We start from the raw sequence: 26,725 nt of genomic DNA, 5'->3' as shown, positions 1-26,725 counted from the left end.
GAAGAGAACACCCTATTTTCTTCAAACACTGCATTGCCTTTCTACTCTTTGAGTTGATGTTCGATAAATGTTTAATAATTCATTGCTTTGCAGGAGGGCGAGGTGCAGCTGGCTCTAAAGGAAACCCGGGGTCCCCAGGAAGTATGGGTCTTCCAGGATTTCCAGTAAGATTTTGTGGTTTTGAAGCTTTAGCTTCGATTGGGAAAGTTGAGCATTCTGGAAATAATGGTCACATTACAGTTATCAGTTCGGTGCCAGGCAAAGATTAGGCACTTAAAACATAATTGTTGATTAAATGAATAAGTGTATCAATGAGTGAACTGATGAATTTATAGACACTTAAAATGGTATCAGAGACAGAAAACAGTTAAGTGATTGTCTGCAGCTGCCGGTGGGAACAGAGATTGACTGCAAATGGGTTTAAGGGAATTTGGGGGAGTGGGGAAATTGTTTAACACTGGACTGTGGTAATTGTTGGATCACTCTGTAAATTTTATGGTATGTAACATACCTCGAGAAAAAATTTGATTTTATAATGAATCTGAAAGTCATACATGGATAAGTATATTTAAATCAAATTATCCCAAGAAACATGTTGAAGTTTACCAGTGCTCAAAAGCTCAAACATAATCTGAATTATGATGGTTGTTGTAGTATATTGAATTATATTATTATGTGTATTGCATTGAGTTGTACTGTCTAACTGAATGCTTTTTCTAAAAATTTAAAACTATATTTATGGGCCAAAAAATGTCTTTAAAAAAAATCCATGTTCATTGAAATGGAAGAGTTCTTGTTGACCTTGTTTTCAGATTGACCCAAGAAAAACTACCCAAATGCAATGCAGACTCATTTCTGTCCTGCCCTAGGGATTCCCAGGAGTTCAGGGTGATCCAGGATTTAAAGGAGAAAAAGGTGAAACATCTCAGCCTGTGGGGCAAGTGGGTGCCCCAGGAGACACTGGGAGCAGAGGTCATCCAGGAAGAAAGGGCTTGGATGGAATTCCTGGAAATCCCGGACTGAAAGGATTACCGGGACCTAAAGGCCAAATGGTTAGTATTTAGCAATGTTTTTCAAACTACACTCACTGTAAATGAAGTGGAGCCCTGGTAGCACAGTGGTTAAGAGCTCAGACTACTAACCAAAAGGGCAGCAGTTCGACTCCGCCAGCCACTCCTTGGAAACCCCATGGGGCATCTCTGCTCTCTCCTGTAGGTTTCCTATAAGTTGGAATCGACTCAACGGCAAAGGGTTTGGTTTGGGTTTGGTAGGAGATAAAGTGATTTCCTTTAAAAAAAAAAAAAAAAAGATCATATCATGCCTCCGTTTTAATCTCACTAACTTCTCTGTTACTTCTGGTAAAGATGTTTTAGAAGGTAAGTGAGAGAAAATCAGGAGATGATTTGTGGAGTCTTATGTCGCATCATTATAAAAGGAGAAGAACCACTCAGCCATCTTATGCTATTGAGCAGTGAAAAATCTGTCCAATTTATTACTTGGTGCCCTGTTAGGGAAGGAGAAGGACTTTGATTGTTTTGTCAAATTTAACTTCTTTAAGATATGCAACTCATTTTCAAAGGTAAACCCATTAAAACCAAACGCATTGCTGTCAAGTCGATCCCAACTCATAGCAATCCTATAGGACAGAGTAGAACTGCCCCACAGGGTTTTCAAAGAGCAGCTAGTGGACTCAAACTGCTGACCTTTTGGTTAGCAGCCAAGCTCTTAACCACTGCACCACCAGGGCTCCATTTTCAAAATTACAGCCTACAAAATTCAAAAAAAGTAGACATTTATGAGAAAAAAATAATTCAGTTAAAATATCTCCTTTGTAATGAAAATACATGGTAAAAAAGACACAAATAAGGTTTGCTGTACTGGTTTTATTCTAGAAATGTACCATTAGCATGGAGTATCACTTCTAATGCTAGTTGGACTGTTGGCCAATTTGAACTTAGTTTTAAGGGGCTATTAGCATATGGATGCAGGTCCCTGGGTGGTGCAAACAATTTGCACTCATCTACTACTTGAAAGGTTGGTTGCTCAAACCCACCCAGCTGCACCACAGAAGAAAGGCCTGGCAATCTGCTGCCATAAAGATTACAGTGAAGAAAAGTCTATGGAACTCAGTACTGCTCTTTCAACACATAGGGTCACCATGAGTCGGAATCGACTAGATGGCAGTGGGTTTGATTTTATCATTCTAGGACATCTCAAGTGGGACTCAAGACAGTTCTGAGTTAATGAAATTTGCAGAATTCCAAAGGGCTCAAAACAGCAGAAACTAGATAACACTTCTATTTTAGTAATTAAAAACAACACCAACAGTAAAACCAGTTGCTGTCGAGGCATTTCTGACTCATTACAACCCCGTGTATGTCAGAGTGGAACTGTGCTCCGTAGAATTTTCAGTGGCTGTGACCTTTCAGAAGTAGGTCACCAGGCCTTTCTTCTGACACTCCTCTGTAGATTCGAATTGCTAACCTTTTGGTTAGCAGCCGAGTGCTTAACCCAGTGACTCCATTATTTTAGTGAAAATTCTTAATGAATGCCAACTGACTTTTAACTCAGTATCTATTTAGCAAGGAGCCCTGGTGGTGCAGTGGTTAAGTGCTCAGCTGCTAATGACAAGGTCAACGGTTGGAACCCACCAGTGACTCTGTAGGTCAACAGTTGGAACCCACCAGCTTCTGTAAAGATTACAGCCTTGGAAACCCTATGGTACAGTTCTCCTGTGTCTCACAGGGTCTCTGTGAGCTGGAATCCACTAGACAGCAGCGATTTTTTGTTTGTTGGTTTATCTATTCAGTGAAGGCCTAATTGGTATTCATCTCACGGTAAGAATGACCTGTGCAAGGGGATGCTGGAATGAAGCACTATCCAGACATGTTCCTATTGTCACAGGCCCTGAGTGGTGAGAAGGGTGACCAGGGTCCTCCAGGGCATCCTGGCATCCCTGGGCCCCCAGGACTGGCAGGACCAGCTGGACCACCTGGCTCTGGACCTCAAGGAGAGTCGGGTCCAAAGGGCAAGCAAGGAGCTCCTGGAGCCCCTGGACCACCAGGAGAAATCGGTTGGTTAGTTTTCTTCCCTGTTTTCCTTTGGAGTGGGCTGACAGTCTTAGAGAGAGTTAGTAAAGCTCTCCAGAGGCTAATGAATATATAGAAACTTGCTTCTAACGAATAGAATATGTCAGCTTTTAGGCAGTAGGAGAAAACATGTAGATTATGTTAGAGAACATCAGTGTTTTTGAATAGGTTGTTTTAATACATCAGCATGTTGGGCTATTCATTAAAACAAGACTTGGACAATAGGAGAGGCTTGTAAGTATTTGTTGATTGAGACGGTTTGTATGGGTCAGCCATCCCTAAGCTAGTTTAAAAACGTGTGGGAAGCAAAGACTATCTTTAATTTTTCTTGGAATATTTTCATAGACCTCTTATAATCATGTTTTTTCCCTAAGAACAAGAAATGTTACAATATGCACACCACATCTTCTGATCACACATTTTCTTAAGGTCCTAAAGGAGAACTAGGTGTTTCAACACCAGTCCCAGGCCCCCCAGGATTTCCAGGGCCCCCTGGCCGATCTGGCCCCCATGGTCCACCTGGTGAGTATCCCGTTTGCCAGATCTGGTGGATGGTATCAGATGGCTCCCTAACTCTCTTGGCAAAATAATGACCCATTATAAAGAAAAAAAGTGTTCATTTTGGCTCCAAAAGAGAGCCCAGGCCAGATAGCAAGACCTATCAGATAGCAAGCAAGCAGACAAGGGACTTGCTGCTGTTCTTTGAGGTTATCTACATTATTGCAGTTGGTGCTTCTGATTCCAAAGGAAATGGGTATAATTACTAAGAGGAATCCTAGAGCAGAACAATCTTCATGGATTTTTGGTGGGGGAGAACGCAGTATTTCCCAGTGGTTAATCAAGATCTTTTCCATTGCTCCTTCATGAGTCAATTTAATTTCTTTGCCAACATGTCCTCAGATTTAATTTGGCATACAAGGAGGTACCTAGAAAATTTTTCTTTAGGAATTAAATTATATCTTAAAAATTATTTGCAGTCTATTGGGTAGGGGTGGAGAACAAGGGTATATATGTATGGTTGAGGATATGCCATAAGCTTTCTTAATCTCCTTATAGGGTGGGGATGACAGTGAGGATGTAGACATTTTGTTTTAAGGCAAGATGAAGCAAAGTGGCTGATGTGGATGTGTGTGTGTTTTTAAGGTATCCCAGGACCCATGGGAAAATGTGATCCAGGTCTCCCTGGGCTTGATGGTGAACCAGGAATTCCAGGAATTGGATTTCCTGGGCCTTCTGGACCTAAAGGTAGTTTTAAAATTTTTTAAATGTAAGGTTCATTGTGGTCGTTTAGAAAATATGGATATGTACAATGCATAACAAAGGAAATATACATAATATCCTTTAAAATTCTGTTTCCCAAAAGTCTTAAATGGCAAAGTCTTACCATAATGTTAGGCAAAAAGGCAGAATTCACGTTTATTTATAACGATATCATCTCAATCCTGTTTTTTCTTTTTTTTTTAAATGCACAGAAAAACCTGGAAGGAAATTCATCAAAGTGGCAATTTCTTCTTAATTGTGGGATTATGGGGAATTTTTTCCTTTACTTATTAATAGACTTCTGCACTTTTTACATTTATACATTTCTTCACTATATTCATTTCTTTTATATCAAAAAAATAGATATAGATGGATGGATGGATGGATGGATGGATAGATAGCTGCCATAGACTCTGACTTAAGGCAACCCATGAACAACAGAACAAAATGTTACCCAGTCCTGTGTCATCCTCGTGATTGCTGGCATGTTCAAGTCCATCACTGCAGCTGTTGTGCCAATCCATCTGACTGAGGGTCTCCCTCACCCTCCCTGGCCCTCTCCTTCACCAAACATGATATCCTCCTCTAACGATTGATTCCTCCTGATGATGTGTCCAAAGCTAGCAAGTCTAGTAATGTTCTGTCGTGATCCATAAGGTTTTCATTGGCTGATTTCCAGAAGTAGGTAGTCAGGTCTTACCTGTTAACCTGTCTTAGTCTGGAGCCTCTGCAGACCTGTCCGCCATGGGGTACCCTGCTGGTGTTGAAAATACTGGTGGCACAGCTTCCAGCATCACAGCAAGACAAAAGCTACCACAGTACGGCAAACTGACAGGCAGGTCGTGGATCAGAAAAAAAGGGAACAATTAAAATCACAAGTAGCTGATTTTCCTGGGCACTCTAAAGTAAATCATAGACATTATTTTCCTTTAAGAAAAAAATTCTTTTTCCCACCTAAGGGAAAACACCACCAAAGAAACCCAGATGCCGAGAACTCAAACAGTAACCTGAGACTGCACACTGATGAGTGTCCTGTCCAGGATGACATATGAGTGTCCTCAGCCCCTGGGTAGTCACAGCAAATTTACGATGATTTTATGTGCCTTTCAGTATTATTTAAAATATTTGTCAAAATATAATCCATTTTTTGATGCTTCATCTCTTGGATTAATATGGCATCAATGTTCATCACACATCAACTCTGCCCAAATAGGAGAATATTGATCTCAGTTTATGAGTATTCAAAATGGGAACTATAATCATATTTCCTATCTGGAACCAATGGAAGCTGATTCAGAATTGAATTTATTTTATTAAGGTGAAATTCACATAGCAGAAAGTTAACCATTTTGAAGTGAACCATTCAGTGGCGTTTAGAACATTCACACTTGTGCGACCACCATCTCTCTCTAATTCTACAACATTTTCATCTGGAATTGAATTGTTTTACTTGCTAATGCAGCAGTTGGTTTTCTCATCATTCAGACTTCCATGAAGGCCTCTCTATCTGCTCGCCCCATAAAAACTTCAGATAAAATATGAACTATACTTCCCAGAATCTTTTAATAAGACTAATCCTATAACCTCAATTCTTTATTTTCTCTGTAGGAGACCGAGGTTTTCCAGGGGCAAAAGGATCAGCGGGTTGCCCTGGAGAAATGGGAAAGCCTGGACTGCCAGGAGAGCCAGGCCTTCCAGGAGCCAAGGTCTGCGAGAATTCAAACTCAGTCGAACGAGGGGGACAGGAGGGGTAATTGCAATAGGCCCGACAGGACGCTCTGTGGTGTAGAAATTATCAATATCTGTGTTGACGATGAAGACTATCTTTACCTCTTAAAAATCTTTTTCTTTTAAGTTTCTCTGGACTATCCCTCTCTTTCAGAAAGGAAAATAAAAGCTGTTAGAAGACAGGTTTCCATTTCTATTTCTCCTTTAATTACCTCAGAAACAGTATTTAAAGTGGGAGAAGTCTAGAAAGAAATGTTGGCTAGCTATGAGAAAAATTATCAAAAGTAAAGACATCTGGATTTTTCTGTTTAGAGACAATTCCACAATCTTCTGAAAAAGTGGGGGCTACATAGCCTGAAGAATTGTTAAGCATAATTCTGTAGAAAAATCAGCAACTTGAGTTGAAATAGGAATATTGATGATTGATGGAACGATGGTAGCCATGCCAAAGGGATTTAGAGCCTCCATAACAGAGAGAGGATTTTCAAGTAAATAGCCCTAAAGACCAGTCAATAGGAAGGATTTGGAAGCACTATGTAATATAACTAACACAATTTCTCTGCAATAGGGAGAACCAGGACTAGCCATGCCTGGAGAACCAGGAGAACCAGGTTTCCCAGGAGAAAGAGGCAATGCTGGGGAAAACGGAGAAATTGGACTCCCTGGACTTCCGGGTTTCCCTGGAATCCCAGGAAACCAAGGGCTTGATGGACCACGAGGTATGATCACCAAGTGTGGTCATTTTTCCCCACTGTGAGCCTAGCTAAAATACAGCAGATTGAATATAGGCGCTCTAAGGATGAAGACTCCTCAAACAAACTTCTAGTTCAGTGAACAGAATCTGCAGAGCCTGAGTATTTTCCCATTTGACTTCACTGCCCTACTTGTATTCTTTCCTTTCTTCTTCCTTCTTTCTTTTCTTTTTGATGAGTGTCCTCCGTAAAGGCATATTTGTGGTATTAAATATAGGCCTGATTTGGGGAGGGGGGGACGTTACAGAAGAATTATTGGGATCGCAATTCTAGGACCTTGGTTTTTGACACCTGAATATATTCTTGGGTTCTCTTTTGCAGGAGATCCAGGAAGGCCTGGACCACATGGAGAAAAAGGACCCCCAGGAGGGTGCATGGAGGGCCCCAGGGGAGCTCAAGGACTACCAGGCTTAAATGGATTGAAAGGGCAACAAGGTAGGAGGAGGGTTGCCTCAAAACCAGTCATTTGGTGGGCAAGTGGCATTGGATTCCTGCTCTGAACTTTGCCACTTAAAATGGGAACTGTCCATCAACAAGTCCTGACCACTGTTCAGTAAGAAATGCTTTCGGAAATATAAGCCTTGCTATCATGGACTGGTGGCATAAAGCAGTGTGTACCGTCTATAGAGGAAGAGACATGAAGTTAGTATGGCAAGACGGTTTGTGTCTTTTATGCAAGAAAATATGAACACTGAAGAGATCTATATATACATATGTTGTTGTTGTTATGTTCCATCAAGTCAGTTTAGACTCACAGCACCCCTACAAGACAGAGTAGAACTGCCCCATAAGGTTTCCTAGGTTATAAGTCTTTACGGGAGCAGATCGCCAGGTCTTTTCTCCTGTGGAGCAGCTGTTAGGTTCTAACCACCAACCTTTCAGTTAGCAGCCAAGCGCTTAACCATTGCACCATTCTTAGAAAGATTTTTACCTTTTATATGTCCATAAGTATGTTAAAGTAATACATTTATCTTTACAATTAAAATAGAGTGAATATATGCGAAGATAACAGTTTAGCATGTTATAATCTAAACTTTGTAGTTGATTGCTTTACAGTCAACATAAAAGAAAGGTCATAAAATAAATATTAATTTTGCAGTATAAGAATTCAAGATCTTGGGAAATTTACTTTTTTTCTCCTCTCAACCAGATCTTGTGAACTGTTGCTGGAAAAAAGTCTTTTAGAGCTCAGTTAATGCCTATGGGCTATCCTACTGCATGTATGTTAAAAAAAATTTTTTTTTTTTTTGCCAGGACTTTAGTTGTTGTAGTGTTGCTATTATTGTTGACAGAAACATCCAGTGGCTCACCTCCATGTGAATCAAAGAAGCTGTGCGTGTGTTCTACAGGTTAGAGACAAAGTGTAGTCCCAGGATGCACCTGAAGGGCTAAAAAATAGATCTAAACACTGTACTTATATTTCTGCATGAATTATTGAAACAGAATGTTAGAGCCAGATGGGATCTTAGAGATTTTACAAGAGTAATTAATTAATTGCACAGATAAGTGTGTGGTTTGCCCAAAATCACACAGCTAAATATTTGCGGCCATAAAATGTTTCTGGAGTTGGTGGGAAAAGCACTGGTTTGCTAACTTATTCATTCTTTCATATATAGGAAGAAGAGGCGAAACAGGTTCCAAGGGAGACCCAGGTATACCAGGCTTGGATAGGTCAGGACTTACTGGAGAAGCTGGGCCACCAGGAATGCCAGGTCATCGAGGTGAGATGGGACCACCTGGTCAAAAAGGATACCCAGGAAATCCAGGATTTCCAGGGCCACCAGGTATCAATCCTTTTTTGTGGTCTTGTTTTTCTTTTTGTGTTTTCTTCCACACTTCTCCTTTAAGGTGGTCGTATAAATTGAACATAGGCATAGACCTTTGACTCTATACTTCTCTTTCAGTTAATATAAGTGTCTTCTTCTGAATTATTTGTAAGGGAGAACAGGTCGGGGGCGGGGGAATGGTAGTGACGGGATGGTCACATGTCACAATTACCCAGGATATGACTATTTTTGCTGTGTAATCCTTTTAATATATTACTTAATTTAGTTTGCTAGTATTTTGTTATTTTGTTGAGGATTTTGGCATCTATATTCATAAGGGATGTTGGTCTGTAGTTTTTGTTTCTTGTGATGTCATTTTCTGGTTTTGGTATCAGGGTAATATTGACCTCATAGAAGGAGTTGGAAAGTGTTGCCTTCTCTCATATTTTCCGAAAGAGTTTTTGAAGAATTAGTATTCCTTAAACCTTTGGTAGTACTCACCAGTGAAGCCATCTGGGCCTGGGCTTTTCTTTGTGGAAGTTTTAAAATTACTAATTCAATCTTTTCCCTTGTTATAGGTCTATTTAGATTTTCTATTTCTTTTTGAGTCAGTTTTTCGAATTTGTCTCTCTCTTGGAATTTGTCCATTTCGTCTAAGTTACCTAATTTGTTTGGCATACTGTTGTTCATAAGATTCCCTTAAAATCCTTTTTGTTTCATGGAGACTTTTGTAGCATATGTTTGGGGAGAATATTTGAAGAGCATCTTTATGACTTAAGTACCTCACTGATCTCCCTTTCTGAGAAGAGTCCAGAATAACAACTTAAGCAGCAAATTATTTTTTCATTCATATTGTTGAGCTATGTCATGTGCCAGCACTGTGCTAGTCACTAGTTATCAATGAACATGACTCTACCTTCCATAGTGGGAGAGACAATGACAAATTTATACATTTAAAACCTAAGTTCAATTATAGACAAGTGCTATGAATAAAATAAAATATGAAAATACAACAGAAAGCTACCGGTCAGGAGTTGGGAGTAGGGAATGTTTTAAAACTTCAGCGTAGTCTATTCCATATTCCATGCCCATAAGTGTGATTTGCTGCCAATGCCTTCCAAATAGATGACATAAAAAAGACCATTTACTGACTCATCTCTTAGACAAATATGGTTATTTTTCTAACTAAAGAGACCATTTCTTCAACTCCCGATCTCTACTGCTAAGTCTAATTTGTTTTATTTGGGGGATATTTTGCTTTTCTTGTTCTACACAACATAAGCTGCTTTGTGTTCATTTGTTTCCGTAGGGCAAAGAGGAATGGTTGGAATGATGGGCTTTCCTGGAAATATCGGCCTTCCAGGGCTTCCTGGGAACCCAGGACACCCAGGAGAGAGGGGTGAGTGATAAGAGTTTCTTTTCAGCAGTTAGGAGGCATGAACAATGTTCATTTATTTAGCAGCAAAATAAATGACATTTCATCCTTTAAGGGAAAAATAGTTCTCACAGAACAGTGTGCTTGATTTTACTCTTTTCCCTGTTCTTATTTCCCATTCAGTGTAATCATATCCTCTCCCTGCAGGCTTATACCACTACCCTTATGTTGTTGCCTGTTTGGGGAAATAATTTATTAACTTCCCAACACTGTTAACTTTTGAATCCGTATGAACAACTTAAAGACTTAAAGGAACCAACGTTGTTACTCCCATCTTTTAGGTAGCCTTGGAATTCCAGGAATAAAGGGTGAAAAAGGACCTCCAGGAGTCAAAGGGGAGCAAGGAAATAAAGGAATTCCTGGGCCTTCTCAAATATCCCACTTACCAGGGGACAAAGGAGAAGCAGGTCTCAAAGGTAAAACATCTCTTATATTTAGAATCAGAATGTCTGTGCTGATTCTGGACCTAAGACATTATCCAGGGAAATCCCTTTAGTTGACATATGAGCTTGGTGAGTCCCAGTGTTTGATGGCCTGCCCAAGGTCATATAGCTAGTTGGGTGCTGAGCCTGAATTAGAATTGGTTGTGTGTGCCTTCCATGACAACATATTGCCTCCTTCATGCAGAACTTTCTAAGTTAATTCTGCACTTTGGTCTGTGGTATTTGTATTGTCACTAGTTAATTTTTAAATTATAAGCCTTGAAATCCTCCTTTTGATCAATTATGATAAAAATTAAACTCTTCGAAAATTCCACATTAAAACACTTCCCTGGCTGAAATTGAAACCTCCACCCCAAATGCCACTTTATTCTCTCAACTACCAGGATGAATTTTTCTGATTGCCTCTAGAAATTGCTTCTCATGCTCAAATCACTGGGAGAATAATTATTAACAATGAAGTATTTTTAATTAGAAAATAAATCCTTTAGAAATGCTGTTAATTATTAGGTTTAACTGTTAGGCTAATAGTCAAATCCATTCTAATTATTCCAAGTTATTTGAGCACCATTTCATGATAATTTTTGTGATACAATCAGTTAAAACCAATATAAAATCAATTTTTTGAAAGAAAAATGTGACCTTCCTTGCTGTCTCCATGACCAGATTTAATCCCAAGTAACTTTGGAAAAACAGAGAATCACTGGGTAAAATGTTGCTGACTTTGTAGATAAAACTTTCATATAGCAGGGAAAGAATAATGAGAAAATGTGTTTGCAGTTGCAAAACCATATCAAGTTTTGAGATATTTGTAATGAATTTGAAGAAGTGAGATTGTATTGAACAAATATTTATTAGCTTGGCACAGAAGGATTTATAGTCCAAGTAAAGATTTACTTTAAAAAATCTGCAAAGAGTGCTATAGCCCTCTCCGAAAAGACTGAAAACCGTCACTCCAGGAGTTAGAAAAGACATTGCAGAGAAGTGACATATGACCAGGGTTCTAAGGGGGGTTGAACTCAACAAATTTGCCAATTTAAAAAAATGGATTATCACTGAAAAATCAATTTAAGTATTTTCTTCCATAAAGGAAATTTAAGAAGCAAAGACCTTTTGGGTAACCCCGTTTAACCTGGTGTCAAGGAGATTGTTTAGTTCTGGGTGCAAACAGAAGATTGCATTACATTTTTTAGCAGTAAAAAAGAAAATAATACGAATTTTATAAAACTCTGCTTACCGCTGTTCTAAGCCAAGATATGAAGAAATAAACTGGCACAATTTTCCAGACCTCCTAAATTGTATAGGCACAACTTCATTGGACTGTTCTAAATAACTTAGATGGATTGAGAAACATTTTGGAAAAAATGTACATCTCGTATCTCTGCCTACATAGCCTAAATTTGGCTCTCACATATTAAATGAACCGCGGGTACTAATTTACAATTAAATAATTCTTTCTGTAAAATATGGATGGGTACATGCTGTGTCTATGCTTCTAACAGAACTCTTTTACTCACCCAAAGTAAAATATGCAGAACAGCTTTCTGCTTTTCAAATGTGTAACCAAGAAGCACAGATTGAGCTAAAAAAAAAACCATACTATCCTGTTGTTGAAAAAAAAATTGCAAATACCTTTTTTCAACAATATAAACAGCGACTTTGCACGTGGACCCTAGCCGATGTAATACACATGAATCAAATTAACTACACCTGTGGGAAGGCACAATGGAAAAGCTCAATATCATCAGTCAGAATAAGGCCAGGGGCCAACTGCGGAAGAGACCATCAACTGCTCATATGCAAGTTCAAGTTGAAGCTGAAGAAAATTTGAACAAGTCCACAAGAGCCAAAGTACGACCTTGAGTATATCCCACCTGAATTTAGAGACCATCTCAAGAACAGGTTTGTCACATTGAACTCTTATGATGGAGGGCCAGACGAGTTGTGGAATGCCATCAAGGACATCAAACATGAAGAAAGCAAGAGGTCGTTAAAAAGACAAGAAAGAAAGAAAAGACCAAAATGGATGTCAGAAGAGACTCTGAAAGTTGCCCTTGAACACAGAGTAGCTAAAGCGAAATGGAAAAAATGATGAAGTAAAAGAGCTGAACAGAAGATTTCAAAGGGTGGCTCGAGAAGACAAAGTAAAATATTATAATGAAATACATAAAGACCTGGAGGTAGAAAACCAAAAGGGAAGAACATTCTCAGCATTTCCAAGCTTAAATAACTGAAGAAAATATTCAAGCCACTAGTTGCAGTAGTGAAGGATTCTATCGGGAAAATATTAAATGATGCAGGAAGCATCAAAAGAAGATGGAAAGAATATACAGAGTCACTGTTCCAAAAAGAATTAGTCAACATTCAACCATTTCAAGAGGTAGCATATGATCAAGAACCGATGGTACTGAAGAAAGAGGTCCTAGCTGCACTGAAGACATTGGCGAAAAGTAAGCCTCCAGGAATTGATGGAATACTAATTGAGATGTTTCAACAAATGGATGCAGCTCTGGAAGCGCTCACTCATCTATGCCAGGAAATTTGGAAGACAGCTACCTGGCCAATCGACTGGAAGAGATCCATGTTTGTACTCATTCCCAAGAAAGGTGATCCAGCTGAATATGGAAATTATCTAACAATGTCATTAGTATCACTGTCTTAGTCATCTAGTGCTCCTCTAACAGAAATACCACAAGTGGATGGCTTTAACAAAGAGAAATTTATTTTCTCACAGTCCAGTAGGCTCCAAATCCAAATTCAGGGTGTCAGCTCCAGGTTAAGGCTTTTTTTCCTGTATTGGCTCTAGAGGAAGGTCCTTGTCATCAATCTTTCCTTGGTCTGGGAGCATCTCAGCATAGAAACCTCAGGTCCAAAGGATGCACTCTGCACCCGGCGCTGCTTGCTTGGTGGTATGAGGTCCCCACTCTCTGTTTGCTTCCCTTTCCTTTTATCAATTGTAAAGTAAAAGGTGGTGCAGGCCACACTCCAGAGAAACTCCCTTTACACTGGATCAAGGATATGACCTTAGTAAGGGTGTTACAATCCCACCCTAATCCTCTTTAACATAAAATTACAATCACAAAATGGAGGACAGCCACACAGTACTGGGAATCATGGCCTAACCAAGTTGACACATTTTTAAGGGAACACAATTCAATCCATGACAATCACACACAAGTAAAATTTTGCTGAAGATCATTCAAAAGCTGTTGCAGCAATACATGGACAGGGAGCTTCCAGAAATTCAGCCAGATTCAGAAGAGGACGTGGAACCAGGGATATCATTGCTGATGTCAGATGGATCCTGGCTAAAAGCAGAGAATACCAGAACGATGTTTACCTGTGTTTTATTGACTATGCAAAGGCATTCGACTGTGTGGATCATAACAAATTACGGACAACATTGCAAAGAATGGGAATTCCAGGACACTTAATTGTGCTCATGAGGAACCTGTACGTAGATCAAGATGCAGTTGTTGGGACAGAACAAAGGGATATTGTGTGGTTTAAAGTCAGGAAAGGTGTGTGTCTGGGCTATATCCTTTCACCATACCTATTCAGTCTGTATGCTGAACAAATAATCCAAGAAGCTGGAGTATTTGAAGAAGAACAGGGCATGAGGATTGGAGGAAGACTCATTAACAACCTGTGTTATGCAGATGACACAACCTTGTTTGCTGAAAGTCAAGAGGACTTGAAGCACTTACTGATGAAGATCAAAGACCACAGCCTTCAGTGTGGATTACACCTCAACATAAAGAAAACAAATATCCTCACAACTGGACCAATAAGCAACATCATGATAAACGGAAAAAAGATTGAAGTTGTCAAGGATTTCATTTTACTTGGATCCACAATAAATGCCCATGGAAGCGGCAGTCAAGAAAAGCAAAGTGTTGAAAAGCAAAGATGTCCCTTTGAGGACTAAGGTGCACCTGACCCAAGCCATGATATTTTCAATCGCCTGAAAAACATGCAAAAGGTGGATGATGAGTAAGGGAGACCAAAGAAGAATTGATGCCTTTGAATTATGGTGTTGGCTAAGAATACTGACTATACCATGGACTACCAGAAGAATGAACACATCTGCCTTGGAAGAAGTACAGTCTTAGTGCTCCTTGGAAGCATAAATTTCAGGACTTCATCTCACATACTTTGGACATGTTATCAGGAGAGACCAGTCCCTGGAGAAGGACATCATACTTGGTAAGGTAGAGGGTCAGCGAAAAAGAGGAAGATCCTCAACAAGATGGATTGACACAGTATCTGCAACAATGGACTCAAACATAATAGAATGGGCAGTGTTTCATTCTGTTGTACATAGGGTTGCTATGAGTCGGAACCAACTCAACAGCACCTAACAACAACAGTAACAATATGGACTAGGCATTTTATTATGTCCTGAATCTCAGAGGTGAGCAAAGCAGATGTGGTATTCTGGCCATGATGGAATTTCGAGTTTAGTGGAGGAAACAGACATTAAGGAGCTCAAAAACTTTTTCTGAAAAGGGCCAGATTGTAAATATCTCAGGCTTTGTGGACCACATATGGTCCCTGTCACATATTCTTCTTTGGGTTTTTCACTTGTTTTTGTTTTGTTTTGTTCTTTTATGACCCTTAAAAATGTAAATGCTACTCTCAAACCACTGCCATTGAGTCGATTCTGACTCATAGTGACGCCTATAGAACAGAGTAGAACTGCCCCATAGGATTTCCAAGGAGTGGCTGGTAGATTTGAACTGCTGACTTTTTTAATTAGCAGCTGAGCTCTTAACCACTCTGCCACCAGGGCCCCTTAGCTCTCAAGCTGTGTAAAACCAGGCCAGATTTGGCCCACAGGCTGCAGTTTGCTGACCCCTAAAAAATTAAAGCGAATGCCATGCTTAACAATATGTATCTTTAGATTGTGATAAATTACATGAGTGGAAAGAACAAATGGTATGAAAGAATGATCTAACCACCAGCCACTCACCATTCTGCACATGCTCTTTCCTTGCCTGGGAATCCTGTTGCATACCATGCTTTCTCAACCTAGCTAATTCCCACATGGTCTTCAAGATTAAGCTAAAAGAAATCCCCTCTTCCAGAAATTCTTCCCTGTGGTATATTGTGCCCAACTCTGTTAGCCCACTTACCACACTGGGCAGTCATTGTCTGTTTACTTGGTTGTCTCCTCCTTTACACATGAAGCAACTTGGGAACAGGGAGCATGATTTATTTATCTTCATATCTGCAGTACCCAGCACAAGACCCGTCTGTTAGATATTCAATCCATATGTGAATGAATGAATAAGTACATGTGCAGGAAAACAGCCAAGGAAGTCAATCTGCTTGAGAAAAGGCACAAAGCCAGGCCATAGACAGATTGTAGAATGCTTCAAATGCCAGCCAAGGGAGTTTGTCATTTACCCTGTAGGCAATAGAGAGCCAGGAGGCCCTGGGTGACGCAAACAGTTAAGTGCTCAACGACTAGACGAAAGGTTAGTGGCACAAATGCACCCTCAGAAGACAGGCCTGGCAGTATGCTTCTGAAAAGTCACAGCCTTGAAAACCCTATGGAGCAGTTCTCTGTACACATCGGGTCGTCATAAATCGGAATTGACTCAACAGCAACTACAACAACAATAGAGATTCAATGGACATTTTTGAGCAGGAGAATAACGTGATTGAAACCATGTTTTAAGGAAAGTAGGTGGCACAGTGGTTAAGAGCTATGCCTGCTAACCAAAAGGTCGGCGGTTCAAGTCCACCAGCTGCTCCTTGGAAACCCTATGGGGCAGTTCTAGTCTGTCCTACAGGGTCACTATGAGTTGAAATTGACATGACAACAAGATTTTTTTTTAGGATGGTGTTTTTGTAACCTAGTGCTGCTATAAATGGGTGGCTTTAAAAACAGAAATTTATTTTCTCTCAGTCTAGGAGACTAGAAGTCCACATTCAGAGTGCTGGCTCTAGGAAAGGCTTTCTCTCTCTGTCAGCTCTGGAGAAAGGTCCTTGTCTCATTTGAGCTTCTCCTCCTGGGGGATTTTCATGTGGCTTGGCACCTCTCTTCCACCATCTGTCCTTACTTCTCTGTGCCTAATCTGCTCTTTTTATATCGCAACGCTATGGCTTAAAATACACCCTACATTGATACGGCCTCTTAACATAACAAAGAAAACCCATTCCCAAGACAAAACCTCTAAAATTCCCTTAAGAGACCCAAAATAAAAAGAGCTCATTTCCCAAATTACAGTGAACAAAGAAACCACAAAAGGTACCTTTTCAAGTGAGCTTTAGAAGCTGTGCAGCTACAGAATTCCCAAAAAAAGAAAACCCATTCCCAAATGGGATTATAACAACAGGTATAGGGGTTAGGATTTATAACACATATTTCTGAGGGAGACAATTCAATCCATAATAGCTGGTGTTGTGGGAAGTTTCTGAGCGTTGCAGCCATGCAGAACTGGGTTCAAATCTCAGAACTCTGACTGGCAGGGTGACACTAAGTCCTTTGACTTCTCAGAGTCTCAGTTTTCTCACCTGGAAAGGCTCAAGAATAGGCTAAGATTGCTTGAAGATTAGATAAGATAAAACAAAGCAATATCTACTATATAGTAGTTACGGAGTAAATAATAGCTTTAATAAATGGATTGAGAATGGAATAGTCTAGACAAAAGTAATATAATAGAGTAATCCTCTGCAATTACTAAAAAAGTGAAACTGTACTTAGGCTGCTAATTTTTAAAATGTTGCTTTAAAGTATAGATATTATTACAATAACAACTAATGTTCATTGAGGACTACATTATTCCTGGCACATACTATCTCATTTAATCCTCTTTAAAAAAAAAAAAAGATAAAAATCCACATCTGCCCGTGCTCTTAAAAATATGCTATGCTTTATTGCAGCAATGGCCCATCAATTTTCACTAAGATATGGATGAGTCTGATAAAATTCTAACCTGTGTTTTTAATATGTGGTTTTTAACTTTAGGATTTGCAGGAAACCCGGGTCAGAAAGGAAACACAGGTATTCCAGGGTTACCAGGTTTAAAAGGCTTCCAAGGGCTGCCAGGACCACCAGGGCCATCAGGTATGAATAAGCACTATTTCTCTAATAGAAATGTCATGCTTTAATTTGTTTAATATCTAAGTGTAATGAAACTTGTTTCTGGATTTATTGGGTTGAACATGAATTACGTGTCTGTAGTGTTCCAGCAGAAAATTGCTTCTGAATTAAACCAAAATGGAGGTGTTTAATGTAACCCATAACCTGTAGCCATCGAGTTGATTCCAACTCATAGCAACCCTATAGGACAGAGTAGAACTGCCCCATTGGGCTTCCAAGGAGCAGGTGGTGGATTCGAACTGCCTACCTTTTGGTGAGCAGCCAAGCTCTTAACCACTGCACCATGAGGGCTCCATCTAATATAGTCGGCCTGTGTTAACTAGAAAGTATTACCTAATTTTTAACCTATGTGAAGTTCCATTTTTTACTCAAAATTTTATTTTGAAATGACTCTTGTATTGTGAATTATAATTTATTGTAATACCACATTTCAGAGAAGAAAATTAGATACTACTTCAAGGGTTTTCAGATTTGCCTCTTTTTTTGTTTTGTTTTGTTTTTCAACAACTGGTTGTGTTTGCAAAGTAATTTTTTAAATAATTAAAGTAGCCCCCTATTTCATATGACCACCTTACTAGCAAAAGACATTACGTGGCACTAAAACTTCAGTATTGCAGTTGGAAATACAGCAAAACCTGTGAAAGCTGGAACCTGTGTAAGGTGGAAACCTGTCGTAGAAGGAAAGCGCAAATATCTTCCACTAAAACGAGCAATGGAAAAGTGGTATGACTGCACCCCGTCAAAGGCCGAAAACTTGCGAGAGCCAGAAAAACAAGGCAGTCCCACAAGTTCCTGCTCTCGCAGGTCTCACTGTATATTCCTATTTGATAGCAAGAGCCGTTCTTTTCCGCGGGCATGGGTCTCAGGATGATTTTGTGGTTGAAATTCAAGCCTGCCAACAAGAATTTAACTTTCTCTAATTTTACATTTTCTGAATCCGCAACTTCCTACCTGAAGGCAATAGGGCAGATAAACAAGTACCTAAACAAGATGATATGGCTGCTCTGTATTCTTCCATCATGCAAGCAACATCTATTGAGCACCTCCTGTGTCCAGGAACTGTGCAATTTTTATGATTATGTGTTTGTTCTCAAGGCCCCAGAGGAGACCCGGGCAGCATTGGGAATCCTGGAGAACCAGGACCACGTGGTGTGCCAGGGAGCATGGGGAGCATGGGAGTGCCAGGTGATGCATAAGGTCTTCTTAGGAGTGTACGAGCTCAGGACAGGTCGCGGTTCTGGATTTTCCATGTTGTTCGTTCGTTATTTGTTGTTTCAATGTTCCACTTGGTAGAAAGTCTATGAAACAGTCTGATTTGCTTTTAGACAAATGCAGTGTATGCAACTACAACATGAGTGAAACAGAATAAACACACAAGGTGTGTAAAAATCATCCATTATAACTACCTGATGTATTTTGTGATTCTGAAGAACCAGCTTCTTGGGACAGGGGGGCTTTGTGCAAAGGTCAGAAAAAGAACAGTTCAAAATCCCCATGTTTAGCTATTTTACCTGATTTCTCTCCTTATTTCAGGCTCCAAAGGAAGGAGAGGAAGTTTGGGATTCCCAGGTCTACCTGGAATACCAGGCCTCCCAGGCATTCATGGTCTCCAAGGAGATAAGGGAGATCCAGGTTATTCAGAAGATGCAACGCCAGGACCAAAGGGACCACAGGTATAGGCCATGGACTATTCATGTTTTGATGGTGGGAAACCAAAACTCAAACCAAACCATTGCCATTGAGTTAACTCATAGCAACTCTGTAGGACAGAGTAGAATTGCCCCATAGGGTTTCCAAGACTGTAAATCTTTACAGACGCAGACTACCACATCTTTCTCCTGTGGAGCGGCTGGTGGGTTCAAACAGTGGAACTTTGGGTTAGAAGCCGAGTGCTTTAACCACTACACCACCAAGGCTCCTTGATGGTGGGATAAACCCATTGGCGTTGAGTCAGTTCCAACTCATAGCAACCCTATAGGAGACAGTAGAACTGCCCCATAGGGTTTCCAAGGAGTGGCTGGTGGATTTGAACTGCTGACCTTCTGGTTAGCAGTTGGGCTGTTACCCACCACACCACCAGGCATCCGTGATGGTAGGATAAGCCCCTGTAAATATCATCAAGTATCCAGATTCAGTGTAGGTAGAGGAAATTAAAAATATTGCTGCACATTCAGGAAGTCACTGGGGTTGTTTTAATCCTATATGGATAACTGAGGATGCCTGGCTATCCCATGGCTTTCACCTTCTGACTGCACCCACCCCCGAATTTTCAGCCCCCAAGGAATTGCTCATAACTGTTCCTGCAATTTAAGTGTGCCGCCAGTAGGTGGCAATGATCACAGGCCCACCCAATCTGAGAGGGCAGTGTTTGTTCTTGTAACAGAAAATGATCAGTCTCTGCTATAGACTAATCTCACACAGACTTATAAAAATACATTTCCAAACCTTGTCATCAAAGACACTTGTCTCATTAAAACCTAATAAAAGATACAAAATAACTTTAGCACATCTTTAAAGAGCAAACAGAATCCTAAGATACATGCGTTCATCTTTCTTGTTTTAAAACTTCAAGTGTTTTCATTCCGTTACACAGAAGATTACTATCTTGTCTCAGTGTTACCTGTGTTTGTGCTGTTAGTTAGAGGTTTGATGTCAATGACCTCAAAAGAGTATTGTACCAAGAAGCAACCCCATGTTTCAGCAGATTCAGTTGCTTTTCTTATGTTTTCTCTCCTTCCAACCTGCCTCTGTAGTTTCAATACCTGAACCTCTGGAGGAGCCCATGAGACCCCAAGGTGCCCATTAATCTCCTGAAACTATATGCAAAATGTTTGAATGCACATTTTTGGAGAGGGAGAGTCTATTATTTTTCATCAGACTTTCAAAAGAGTATAGGATTCAAAAATATATATATTAAAACTATTGCTTAAGGGACTTTCTTTCTGACTCTTTCTTGAGCCAATAAGATAACAGCTTTCCTAGATTTCTGCCAACCATGCTCTCCAACAGTCATTGCTAAAACAAGAAAGAAAAAATTTTTAGGCCACACAGACCCAAGAAAGCAATGTTTTACTTCTTCGAACACAAATTTCTTTACACTTTATTTTTAGATTAGGTCTGCCGAAAACCAAGGAGAGGCTCTTTCCACTGAGGTCTTTTCTAAATGAGGAATCCTGGTTGACTTTCACATTCAGTTGATTACTAGTTTCATCTAGATTTAGGGATTTCGTAGGTAACCATCAGAGGAAATTGTTGTAATTGTGCATTGAACGCAAAATGAACTGCATTTATCATGCTTGCAAGTCGTAGTCATTTTAACTGGATAGAGCATCTTTATCAGCTACTATGGAGATTTCGTAAGTCACCATCAAATCTATATGCTCTATCATAAAACTGATGTGCAGATTTAATAAATATTGAAAGGTTTTTTTAACATATGATTGACATACATGTGTCTGCATGCATAGTACTTGTGAGACACATTTCCATTTGGTCTAACCATTTCTTTCTTACCCCAGTTAGCCATCACAATTCGTAATTATACGTGTGTGATTATTTAATATCTATCTCCCTACTGGTCTCTGAAGCTCCACAAAGACCAAAACCAACCAGTTGCGGTTGAGTTGGCTCTGAGTCATGGCGACCCCATATATGTCAGAGTAGAACTGTGCCCGTAAAGTTTTCAGTGGCTGATTTTTTAGAAGTAGATTGCCAGACCTTTCTTCCAAGGCACCTCTGGGTGGACTCCAACCCTTTGGTTAGCAGCCAAGCACGTTAACCATTTGCACAACCCAGGGACTCCTTCCAGGAAGGCAGGGGCTGTATATATCTTGGTTACTATTGTCTTCCCTGCAAGAGGTGGCTTCATGGACGTGAGACCTGTGCAGTCACAGAGGACTTGTGCTAAAAAGGATGCCACCCTTGGTTTAATGCTCTGCTGTTGCTGTTTTGGAATTCTTAAAAAAAATTTTAATAAAGGACCCTGCATTTTCATTTTGCACGGGACCTGCAAGTCATGGAGCCAGCCCTGTTCCCAGCACCTAGCACAGTGTAGGCACATGTTGTTGTTGTTAGATGCCACTGAGTCAGTTCCGACTCATAGTGACCCTGTGTACAACAGAATGAAACACTGCCTGGTCCTGCACCATCCTCACAATCCTACCTATGCTTGAGCCCATCTTGGCAGCCACTGAGTCAATCCATCTTGTTGAGGATCTTCCTCTTTGTCACTGACCCTCTACTCTATCAAGCAGGCACATAGCAGACACAATATGAATTGTTGAAAGAAAAAAGAAATGAATGGTGGAATGAGCAAAACATAATTTACACTGAATTCTAATCACATATCTGCTACTATAAGAATTTTAAAGGTGTTTGTCTGAATTTAAGGGGGATCCAGGTTTGCCAGGTGACATGGGAAAGAAAGGAGAAAGAGGGCACCCCGGCCCCCCTGGACATTCGGGGCCTGCTGGACCTGAGGGCATCCCTGGAAGTTCCGGGAGCCCTGGCCTCCCAGGTGAGCCTTGGGTTGACTATTCTGAAAGCTGGAGGCATTTAACATCTCCTCAGATCATCTCAGTAAATATTTATGCTTTTGTACTAAGATCACTTCTATTCAACTTTGATCTTCAACTTCTAAGACTCTGAGAAATAGTGCATTAAATCAAGAGGAGCCTCATTTTATTGATCAGCCCATCTGGTGGACTGAAATCTAAAAACCTGCTCCCACGCACAAAACTTCTGAAGTTCTTCAATGAAATCAGTCTAAAGACACAAAATGTTAGTTAATACTTGTGGAACACATATCCTTTTGATCTAATCATTTTTGTCTTACCCCTAGTTCACCGTCACAGTTTGCAAGTATACGTGTTTGTGATGATTCAGTATCTATCTCCCCACTGGTCTCTGAAGTTTCATGAAGGCAGGAATTGTATAGATCTCCATTAACATTGTATTCTTTTCAAGACTCCCTTTAAAAATCTTATGATATTGTTCTGAACCTTCTGTCTTGTTTTCAGGGTTAACTGTCAGCTTTCTTTCTTATTAGCTTATAATTGGGGTTTAAGTTTTCATTTTGGTTTATTAAAAACAATTACTAAGTTACTGGGTTGCAGCTTCAGGTTGTTTACTAAAAGATAATATTTAAACTATCTTTTCAAATACTGAAAGGTTTAATGGCTTTGCTGTGAACTCCCAGTGAAAACAATAGGTTAGATACTGAGCAGTCCATCTGGTCAACATACACGTACCTTGGAAAATGAAGTGACATGTCTCTGCTGTGGTTCTCTGGAGAAACAGCAGCCTGGACAAATGCGTGGGTGACCACTAGCAAGAGCATGTCCTTGAGCACAGTTGACTGTAAAAACTGACCGTATCAATCATAGCGTTCATTCAGTCAATGCTATTTTTTTTCTTTTTGTTCATCCCCTCTCTCTTCATTTATAGGAAAGCCAGGTCCTGATGGTGATTTGGGGTTTAAAGGAATCAAAGGCTTCCCTGGCTCTCCAGGAATGAGAGGCCCCCCAGGTTTCATTTTTGTACTTTCTCTATTTCGTCTTCATGAAGGAGACATTTTCCCCTGATAGTGGGATCTCCGTATGCCTATAGCTCTGAGCAACAACTGCTCTTTACAAGGTTGCTCGCATTCACTCTGTACCTGGGGGGAAAAGAATACATAAAAGTCAGGTTAAGTATTTATATTTACCTAATTCTAATACCTACACTCCTGAACATTCCAAAGTGATAATCCTCATAGTAGTATCAATCTGTCGATGATTTTCTCTGTAGACTTGCATTTGTATAATTACACAAACAAACAAAACCCATTGCCATTAAGTCAGTTCTGACTCATGGCAACCCGATGTGTTACAGAATAAAACTGCTTCATAATGTTTTCTTAGCTGTAATCTTTATGGAAGCAGATTGCCAGGCCTTTCTTCTACAGAGCCACTGGGTGGGTTTGAACCACCAACCCTTAGTTTAGCAGCAGATCACAAACCACTTGCACCACCCAGGGACCCAGTAGCACCTTTAACTAAATCCCACACATCCCTTTGGTTTTCACATTAGACCATTGGTAGGAAATATGTCCTCTCTTTGAATGCCATGTATTTTTTTTAAGGCCCTCCAGGATTCCCAGGATCTCCTGGGCCAATGGGTGTAAGAGGTAACCAAGGACATGATGGAATTCCTGGTCCACCTGGAGAAAAAGGAGAAATGGGTACAATATGCTCATCATCTTTGATCCACTAGTTTTCTTTGGGATAGAATAATTAGTGACATTGTAACCCTTAATTCTCTAAAGATTCTTCTCTGATAGAACTGATAATGTTTAGCATGTTCTTGGGGTGTGGTAGTTAAAACTTCCTTCTATTGCCAGAATGAAAACAACAAGCAGCTATATTATACATATATGATGAAATTAACCATATATAAACCATAAGTGTTAATATGCCAAAACTTTCTCTTTCAGGTTTGCCGGGGGCACTTTCTGGTCCAAAAGGAAACCCTGGTGCTCAAGGTGAGTTTTTCTTCCCAGAACCCAGTGATGTGCATTGTCAAGAGCAGAATCTAGTTTAACATGTCTGACATACAAAATAGACTTAACAGAGGGAGCCAACATGGCACTATATGCAGAAGCATCATGCCGTCGCTCCACAGCAAAGACCTGAAAAACTAAGTAAAACAGAGACAAACGCCGGTCTTGAACACTAAGCGTCAAATGAAGAGATAAAGAACTCAACGAAGCACTGAATGGAATAAGAAACCGACAGAGAACAGAGAGCAAGGAGAGATAGGAAGTGGAGGTCCCCTACTAGCTAATGTGGCTCAGATTCGCCATCTTGGACTCCTCAGCCACTGAGATCAGCAGACAGGGAGTATGGGAAGGCAGTTTCACAGAGCTCCCAGCAGGAGAAAGAGCACCGAGTAACCAGTGATACACACTTTCCCACACTCTACCCTTTTTCCTCCCGCTCAGCCTCCACTGCTTCCCGGTAGGCTGCGTTCACTCTCCCGGGGAGGTGCTGGCTCCGTGCCGCTTGGATTTGCCCCACCCACATCAGCCGGCTTCTTCAGTGCCATTTTTTTGTTAACTGTTGTTGCTTTTTTTGCTTTCTTTTGGTTTCTTTTCTCTCTCTCACCTCCTTCCCTTCGTTTCTCTCAAACACCTGGCTCCGTGTACCATCTCCGCTTCTTCTTGTCATGCTGTGAAGTGCAGCTCAGTTGGGGAACCATTTCCCTGGTCCACACCACCACACTGGTGGGTTCCATGGGAGCATTTTTGTTTGTTTGTTTTTCTTTCTTCCTTTTTGTTTTTCTTCATTTCTCAGTTTCTCATCTCTCTCTACTTTCCTTCTTTTCCTATCTCCTGAATACCTGGCATTGTGTGCCATCTCCGCCCCTTCTAGAAGGGCTGTGCAGTGCCTTGGGAGCCACTTCCCTGGTCCACACCACCAACCCAGTGGGCTTCCTTAGGAATTTTTGTTTCTCTTCTCAATTTTTGTCTCTCTCTACCATCTTTCCCTTCTTTTCTCCTGAACACCTGGTACCGTGTGCCATCTCTGCTCATTCTAGATGGGCTGTGAAGTGCTGCACTGCTGAGAAGCCACTTCCCTGGTCCACGCCACCATACCAATGGGCCGCCTTGGGGATTTTTTTTTTCTTTGCTTGATTTCTTGTAAAAAATAGACAAAACCATGGAAAAGGAAGACAAAATCATGGAAAAGACAGACAAAACAATGGAAGAATTCAGGAAAATAATACAGGAACTATATGTCAAAATAAATTCTTAACTAGAAATCATACAAAAACAGCAATTAGAAATTGAAAAGATCAACAACAAGATTTCAGAAATGGACAGTGTCATAGAAGGTCTGAGGAGGAGGTTTGAAACAACGGAAGACAGGATCAGCAAAATTAAAGACAAATACCTGGATACCACTTTGTTTGAGGAAAAATCAGAGAAAAGAATGAAGAAAAATGAAGAAACCCTGAGAATGATGTGGGATACAGTTGAGGGCAAAAATTTGTGAGTGATCAGAGTTCCAGAAAAGGGAGATAAAACAGAAAACACAGACAGGATCACTGAAGAATTGCAGACAAAAAACTTCCCTAATATCATGAAAGATGAAAAAATGACCAAGAAGCTTAACACACCCCATATAGGATAGAACTCAAAAGAAAATCACCAAGGCATACCATAATCACACTCGCTAAAACTAAAGACAAAGAAAGAATCCTGAGAGCAACTCGAGAGAAACAAAAGGTCACATACAGAGGGGAAACAATAAGACTAAGCTCTGATTACTTGGCAGAAACAATGCAGGCAGGAACACAATGGGATGACATATATAAAACCTAGAAAGAAAAAATTGCCAACCAAGAATAATATAGCCTGCAAAAATCTAGCTCAAATATGATGATGAAATTAGGACATTTCCAGATAAACAGAAATTAAGGGAAAATGTAAAAACCAAACCAGACTTTTAAGAATTATTAAAGGGAGTCCTTAGGTTTGAGAACAAACAACATCAGACAACAGCCTCAATCTAGAAGGCAAGACTGCATCAGCGAGGTAACAACCTAGGTAATGAACTCTCAAGGATTAATCAAAACTAAAAGATTTACAACAGGGAACCAGAAAGGTTAATCTTTAATATTTAATATCAGAACAGTAAAAAAGGGAATAAATGGTATAGATATAGAACTTTCAAATGGAGAGAAAGACAAGGTGATCCAAGTAATAAAAGGCTGATTCAAACTTAGGAATATAAGGGTAAATTTCAAGGTAACCACAAAGAAAGTTAACACACCTACTCATCAAAATAGACAAGAAAAACATAAAGTCAATAAACACAAAATCTACAAAAATGAAAGAAATGAAAAAAAGATTCACAAACAAAAGGAATTCAGCACAGGACAGTAAGGAACAAAGAAAATGTCAGCACCACAAAAAGTAGCACTACAAAATGACAGCAATAAACTCATACCTATCAATAATTACACTGAACATAAACAGCCTAAATGCACCCATAAAGAGACAAGACAGTGACAGAATGGATAAAAAAACAGGATTCATCAATATGCTGTCTACAAGAGACATACCTTAGAAACAAAGACATAAATTTATTAAAAATCAAAGGA

The 26,725-nt window shown here is 40.0% G+C and overlaps 1 protein-coding gene across 1 annotated transcript in view; it reads left to right on the top strand.

Moving 5' to 3' along the window:
- COL4A3 (collagen type IV alpha 3 chain) overlaps nucleotides 1-26,725 on the top strand; it is a 167,164-nt gene that overhangs the window by 121,415 nt on the left and 19,024 nt on the right. The window contains exons 24-41 of the mRNA XM_004385834.3: nucleotides 94-164; nucleotides 870-1,052; nucleotides 2,905-3,073; nucleotides 3,519-3,611; nucleotides 4,233-4,334; nucleotides 5,958-6,055; nucleotides 6,646-6,796; nucleotides 7,151-7,264; nucleotides 8,446-8,613; nucleotides 9,905-9,994; nucleotides 10,312-10,446; nucleotides 17,447-17,545; nucleotides 18,677-18,766; nucleotides 19,115-19,254; nucleotides 21,971-22,097; nucleotides 23,027-23,107; nucleotides 23,703-23,801; nucleotides 24,054-24,101. Of these exons, the coding sequence (XP_004385891.1) occupies nucleotides 94-164; nucleotides 870-1,052; nucleotides 2,905-3,073; nucleotides 3,519-3,611; nucleotides 4,233-4,334; nucleotides 5,958-6,055; nucleotides 6,646-6,796; nucleotides 7,151-7,264; nucleotides 8,446-8,613; nucleotides 9,905-9,994; nucleotides 10,312-10,446; nucleotides 17,447-17,545; nucleotides 18,677-18,766; nucleotides 19,115-19,254; nucleotides 21,971-22,097; nucleotides 23,027-23,107; nucleotides 23,703-23,801; nucleotides 24,054-24,101 (2,058 nt within the window). The remainder of the gene's footprint in view (nucleotides 1-93; nucleotides 165-869; nucleotides 1,053-2,904; nucleotides 3,074-3,518; nucleotides 3,612-4,232; nucleotides 4,335-5,957; nucleotides 6,056-6,645; nucleotides 6,797-7,150; nucleotides 7,265-8,445; nucleotides 8,614-9,904; nucleotides 9,995-10,311; nucleotides 10,447-17,446; nucleotides 17,546-18,676; nucleotides 18,767-19,114; nucleotides 19,255-21,970; nucleotides 22,098-23,026; nucleotides 23,108-23,702; nucleotides 23,802-24,053; nucleotides 24,102-26,725) is intronic.

The sequence above is a fragment of the Trichechus manatus genome, unplaced genomic scaffold, assembly GCF_000243295.1.
Source record: "Trichechus manatus latirostris isolate Lorelei unplaced genomic scaffold, TriManLat1.0 scaffold00147, whole genome shotgun sequence".
Taxonomy (NCBI): domain Eukaryota; kingdom Metazoa; phylum Chordata; class Mammalia; order Sirenia; family Trichechidae; genus Trichechus; species Trichechus manatus.
Note: the sequence above shows the minus strand (reverse complement) of the source record. Positions and strands in the feature narration are given on the sequence as shown.